Genomic DNA, 7,347 nt, shown 5'->3' with positions numbered 1-7,347 from the left:
AACAACTACAACATAACCAAAACCAAGTCAACGAGGAGGCTTCTATGTGGTCGAACGGCTTGCAAGAAATAATAATCAAAATCTCCCACAGATCGCAACCTAATGTCCTAATATATCTAGAGTTATATCATCCCTATATTCTTCCTTTCTTAACAAGTCAGACTGTGAATGATTTAAGGCAGATTAGGTGGTTATTTCTAGCCGGTCGACAGATCAAGTGGAGATTCCTCTCACTGGCGCGATTCTTCTTCGTGTTTTTACGACGTAGTTGAATTGAAATGACTTTGATTGAGATTCGAAACACTGTCTCTGCTCATCGCCGATTGATCTCTTATTCATACAAAGCCAAGAGGAGAATGGGGTTTTGTGGCGTTCATTCTTTCAGAAGTGCATTCGCGACTTAAGTGGGGAAGAGAATTTCCCCTAAGCGAAAAATCGAACATGGTGTTTTGCCGTAGTAGCACGTTTTAGTAAGAGACATAAACAACACTAACTGCAATAAAAACTACCGCCGCCACCACTATCACTGTCAATAGTACCACTATCACTTCTAGCACCAACACACTAGCATCAGTGATAGTTCCACCACTGCCATTATTGGCACCGTTACCACCACAGCACATCACCTACACAATCACGACTATTGTCACCAACACTTCTACCACCACAATCAACAGCACCGCTACTACTACTACTACTACTACAACTATTACTACTACTACTACTACTACTACTACTACTACAACTATTACTATTACTACTACTACTACTACTACCACCACCACAACCAATACTACCACCGCCTCTAGCACCACCTACACCATTAGCATTGCTAGCCTGCACTGTTATAACTACCACTACTACTACTACTACTACTACTACTACTACTACCATCACTACTACTACTACTACTACCATCACTACTACTACTACTACTACTACTACTACTACCATCACTACTACTACTACCATCACTACTACTACTACTACTACTACTACCATCACCACTACTACTACTATCAACAATAACAACAACGCTACCACCACAACTATCTTCGATATCAACATACCACCACCACCAACAACAGCAACAATAAGCACAACAACAACACTATCTCTCGCACAACAACCTACCAGCAACACTATCAACCACAACAGCCACTACTACAATAACAAGAGAATTGTGTGATACATCATTGAGGTTCCCTCAATTTTGTATCAAACCTATCGTCTCAATTCCCTCACACTTTCCATTAAGACGGCAACGGAGACATCAACTCTTCACCAGTCTTACTACCTCTTCTTCTCTCTCCCCCACACCTCGGTCTCCCTCCCTCCGTCTATCTTTATTACTTTTACTCTCTTTTATCTTTCTTTACCATTCACAGTCTTTACTCTTTATTTCTTGTTCTCTCTTTCCCTAATTTTCTCATGTAATGTTTATTTTTCTACCCTATCTGTTCATATCACTTACTCTTTGTTACTTTCTTCCCCTCCACCTTCCTAATTCTGTCTTTATCTGTTTCATTCTTCTTTTCTTTCTCTTTTTTTCTCTCTCTCTATCTGTTTCTCTTTTCTTTTGTACTTCTCTTTCTCATTTATCCCTCGTCTCATTCTGTCTATCAATGTTTCTCTTTCCTATTTCTTCTGTCTCTCTTATTCGGTATATTTGTCACACTTTTTTCTTCGCTTAATTTCTCCCCCCTCTTCCGCTTCTTTTTTTCTTCTTTTTCTCCTTCACTACATGTGTGCGTATGAGGGTGTGTATACGAGAGAGAGAGAGAGAAAGAGACTCCGTGTGTGTGTGTGTGTGTGTCCCACACATTCACTCTACCTTTTCTTTTTTCCTGCTTTTTTTCTAACACCAAAGTATTAAATTACTTCTCTCTCTTTCTGCTTCGCACACACACATAAATAGATACATACGTACACAAATACACACACATAAATAAATACATACGTACACAAATACACACACATGTATGTATGTATGTATACCTTTTACTACTCCTCTCGTCCTCCGTCTCGCTATTTCTCGCTCCCATCTTCGTATTTGTTTTTATACTTCGTTGTTTTTCCTTTTTCTATCTTCCTACTTTCCCCTATACTTTCCATTCTATCTATCTATCTCTTCCTTTATCTACTTCCCTGTCACTGACAGTTGTTTAAGATTCACGCAGAGGAATCCCATCGGCCGTTCAGTTTACACGGATTAATCCCATCTTAACCCCTTCCTCTTGTATTACTCTAACCTGCTCGTAGAAGCCGGCTCAACTGCCTCTATCTGTTGCTACCAATTTTACAAACAGCGCTACTGGACGGACTACTGAGACTCTTCTGCCTGTCTTTTCCTCTCTCTCCCCTATTTGTCTTTAACACACACAAACAATATATATATTACACACACACACTTGTATGTACGTATGTATATATAATTGGAGTTGTGTATTCCAAACTTTTTCTTCACAGAGAAAAAGGAAAAAAAAAAAAAATTACCCTTAATATGTGATTTAGTAATTGTGTTTATACCCATAGACAGCATATACACACAATCACACACAAATTGTGTGTGTATATATATATATATATATATATATATATATATATATATGCAAGCCCCTAATGTTCTTCAACGAATATTATTTGGTTTTCACACAATTCCCACCGTATTTGTGGGTTTGTGGCTGAGCGGAAGTATATAAATTTAAGGGCACGAAGTTACACACACATACACACACACATATGAAAGAAAGAGGAGCGGAAATTGAATAGAAAAAAGAAACTCGCACACATGCACTGTACACTCAGAAAAAAAAACATTAAACATTAACATGTATACTGTATATATTTTGTAAATATCGATATGCGGGTGAAATATACTTTAGTCGATTTATAACAAAGACTTCTAGGAGAAGGAAGAGGGAGAAATAATAAGAAAGAAAGAGAGAGTGAGAGAGAGTGAAAACTGCAAAGAGACAGCGTGGGCGACCGACCATGCACTTTGACAATGCTTTGGGTAAAATGATGGAATTTCACAAACGTCTACGACCAAAACGGGATTCGAAGGTAGGTGATGGAAGATTTATTTACCGAAGACATTTAACCTTATTATTATCGGCTTGCGATTCCAACTGTTTGTCTCGCCCCTCATTATCTTTTCTTATAGTCTTCATAGTCTTCGAGAACAGCAGGAGAATGGATGCTAACACCACTAACAACAAGAGAGGGCGAGCACGTGTTGTTATTATTCTTCGCAACATGTGAAGCGATTGTATTCTTCGTTTATATCTTCCCCCCACATTTACCATTTTTCTGTGCTTCCAAATTTGGTTCAATATAACAACATTTTCAAGTTCGATTTTTATTATTTATCATTATAATATACATTGTCTTTTCATCTTTTTTTACTTACACTTAGAATTTGCATTAAAAAAAATCTTGCTGTTTTGATCTCTCTTCCCCTTCTTTCTCTCTATATATGTGTGGTATATATTCAAATTCATATACGTGTATTTGTGCAATATATACATATGTATATTTATGCATATCTATGCATCTTTATGTACGAGATGTGTGCCTGTATATTTATATACACCTACACACGTGTGTGTTATATGTATTGTATGAGTGAGTGAATGAATGAATATATATATACATATGTCTGTGTGGTGTTCATGTTTGGTCTGGAGATATATTCCATTGATATATACACAAACATACGAGGAAGAGAAGCGTACATACAATGGAAAACCGTGTTGTTTTAAATAGCATAATATTATGGACATATTCATAAACAAAATCCACGATAAATTCTAATAGTTTCTTTTTAAATACGTATGTAAATGTGACTGAATTGAAAGCCGCTGAGCATAAATAATATCTTAGAAAACAGGCCCCTAAAAGAAGCCCGCGAATTAGTTCGTATCAATAATATTTTGGTAATACTAAATTCCAAGCTTGGAATAATTTGTTTATATGAATGAGTTCAGTCAACAACTCACGGCATACGATGACTATCATTCTTCTTTAGTGTGTGTATATATGTATATGCGTGTATGTATGTATAACTTATTTCTTTTCTCCCCATATGAGGCGGAATTCTGGAATAGCTGTCCTTCAAAGTTCCATACCTCAGGGGAAAGAAAGAAACTGATGTTGCTTAGCTGCCAGTTGTGATCGAACAGACCTTTTTTAAAAAAAAAACCTAGATACGATCATCTCGTCTTTTCAATTAGAGGGTTTATAGAATTACCTATAATCTTAGTAGGTGGCAAACTGAGAGAGTTATTTCAGTATCAGACGAAATGTCTTGCGGTATTTGTCTGTTCCTACTTCTGGTTTCGGTGTCGAATCCCACCGAGGTCAACTTTGCCGTTCACCTCTCCAGGGTCGTTTAATAATTTTTTTTTTTATGGGAGGTCAGAAGTAACTCAGTCGTATGATTAATATTTCTCGCGGGGATTTTTTGTCATATTCCAACCCAAAAACAAAACAAAAAACAAAAACAAAAAAAAACAAATAAATTAACGAAAATAAAATAAAATATTTCTATCTTTATCGTTTGTTTGTTTCAGTCATTAGACTCCGGCCATGCTGGGGCACTGCTTTGAGAAATTTTAGTCGAATGAATAGACTCCGGTGCTTATTTCTTACTTTTTAAAACTGGTGCATATCCGATCGATTTCGTTTGTCGAACCAGGGACGTAAACAAACCGACACCAGTCGTCAAGCAGTGGGGAGGGACACACACAAACACATACATATATATATATATATATATATATATGGCGGAGGTAAATAATACGCACACCACCCGTTTTCGGCGTAATCCTAACCCTAACTCTAACCCTAAACGCGGAATACGGGTGCAGTGCGTATTCTTTACCTTCGCCAATATATATATATATATATATATATATATATATATATATATATATATATATATATATGATGGGCTTCTTTCAATTTCTTTCTACCAAATCCACTCCCAAATCTTTGGTTGGCCCGTGGCTATAGTAGAAGACATTCACCCAAAGTGCCAAACAGTTGAACTGTACCTGGAATCATGTGCTTAGGAAGAACCTTCTTTCCATACAACCACGCCTGCTCCTATTTATTTATTTATTTATTTATTCCGGTGTTTTTCTTTTGCGTTCTAAGTTCAAATCCCGCTCTGGTCAACTTTGCCTTTTATTTTTCCTACGTTCATAAATGAACTACCATTCAAAGGCGCTAAATTCGCTGAAGCGTTAGCGCACCACTCAAGATGCGATGCCTTGTAGCTTATGCTTCGGTTCTTGACGTTCTGAGTTCAAATCCGGCCGTGGCTTACTTGCTTGGTAGACTTCATCCCTTCACTGGGTTAAACACCACCACCTAGCACCAAAGATACATTTAGTAAAACCCATTTTGTTGCAAGCATTTTGAACCCAGATTTTTGGTTTAAGGATACCTTCCGTTTTTCCCAGTCTCTGAAACCTTGTGAAGAATCACAGGCGCTGATTTCTCTCTTTGTTAAAAGGCTGGAGAAGGGGTGCCATCCAATATGTCCACCTTTTTAACGCAGTAGACTGGTTTATCTTTTATATATTATCTTTTGTTTCGGGCATTGGACTGCGGCCAAGCTGGAGCTCTGCATTGAAGGGTTTTAAGTTGAACAAATTGACCCCAGTACTTATGGGCTTGTTGTTGTTTTCAAATCTGATACGTATTCTATCGTTTATTTTACCGAACCACTAGGTGACGGGGATATAAACAAACACCAGTTGTCAAGTGGTTGTTGGGGGTGGGGTCACACACACGGTGGGCTTCAGTTTCTGTCTATCAAATTCACTCTCAACGCATTGATCGGCCCGGGACTATAGTAGAAGATACTTGGTTAAGGCGCCGCACTATTCGACTGAACCGGAAACCACGTGGTTGCAAAGCGAGCTTCTTAACCACACAGCCAAGCTTGGGTGATTTACAATCTATTTCTAGCAAATAGACCGACCACCATAGAAGAAGCTTCCTTGTTGACTCGGAAATACTTAGTGTTGAATAAACACACGTTATCATCAGAAATGTGGTGTAAACTAATTCAAAGACATAGTTTTCGGTACTGTTTTCTAACAATATGTTAAAGCTATAAGAAGAAATGTAACTGATATGAATCAACCTCCCTGTCCCTCAGTACATTACTGGTATTTATCGTATGGACCAGATAAGTTCTGTATTCATTGATGATAACTAACGAAAGTGTGGAACTCTGCGAACAGAAGCATTCCAACCATGACCATCCCCTTGTAAGAAGGACTGTGATATCCAATGCGCACTTTGCTTTTATTTTCCGTGAGTGGAGAGATTGCATTGTTTATTGTGTACATCGTTTTTACTTAAAAACGAACATTTAAAGAACATTTGACTGCTATTTCTAGCATGTCAGCAACCACATAGAAGGCATCCACGTTGGTCCGAAAGAAAACAGTTTAAGTACAGGCTTATGCTTCAGATTTTGAGGTCTGTACCATGAATGAGTTGTTGTGATGTTCATACTTTCCCCCAATGTCATAAGCAGCGTAGTGGGCATTAGCAATGTATCAAGACCAGGTTGTAGTTGTTGTTAAACCCGAGGAAAGCCCTGATCGAGCCAGCCAAAGACTTTCTCACCTTGACAATCTCGTTTGTTAGACATGGCAATCTAGGAATACACAAGCTAATGCGCCCTTTAATAAACTACATATTAGCTAGTGTATTCCTCTCGTTTATTCCCGAGTCAGCCCTGATTGCGCAGACCTATGATCAATGGCTTTCAAGTCGTGACTATCCTGCCTTTTCCTTTTCATAGCATAGTTATACTCCACACTACATTATCCATCTGTCCTTTCCAAAGACAATAAAGTATGGTTTGTGAGAGATTTGACTAGTATTTTTAGCAGATCAGTAACCACATAAAAACCGAAGCTACCTCGTTGGCTCAAGATCGACTCTGATAACAAAGGCTTGTGTTACTAGTGGCGGTGGTTTAAACTGATTTTGCAGAATAGTAAAGTTAAGGATTTTTAACATCCAGTATGTTTTCTACGAAAGCATTAGCGACATGATGAAGTGAAATTCCAACTGTAAATCGAAACCGGATCACGATTTCTGTACCGTTCCGGGTATTACAATAATGACTGAAATGAACACGAGTCCACATATTCACAGATGAGGGGATGGGGTATATAATTGATTAGGATCAACTCGAGTTCTCTTTGTCTTTCACAATTCTTGGGTCGATTAATCAAGTAACAGTCAAAATTGATTTCGATGGGATTTGAACTTGAACTGGGGGCACATACCTAAACACCGTTGAATATTTTGTCCAGG

At 38.0% G+C, this 7,347-nt stretch overlaps 1 protein-coding gene across 1 annotated transcript in view; it reads left to right on the top strand.

Annotated features, from left to right (window-relative positions):
* The first annotated feature begins 537 nt into the window (after positions 1-537).
* Positions 538-7,347, top strand: part of LOC106880114 (uncharacterized) — a 300,144-nt gene continuing 293,334 nt past the window's right edge. Inside the window, exon 1 of the mRNA XM_052971027.2 lies at positions 538-3,066. Within this exon, the coding sequence (XP_052826987.1) occupies positions 2,995-3,066 (72 nt within the window). The 5' untranslated portion in view covers positions 538-2,994. The remainder of the gene's footprint in view (positions 3,067-7,347) is intronic.

Source organism: Octopus bimaculoides, chromosome 1 (assembly GCF_046866305.1).
Source record: "Octopus bimaculoides isolate indiv1 chromosome 1, ASM4686630v1, whole genome shotgun sequence".
Lineage (NCBI taxonomy): Eukaryota > Metazoa > Mollusca > Cephalopoda > Octopoda > Octopodidae > Octopus > Octopus bimaculoides.
The sequence above is the reverse complement of the archived record's forward strand: the minus strand, read 5'-3'. Positions and strand labels throughout refer to the sequence as shown.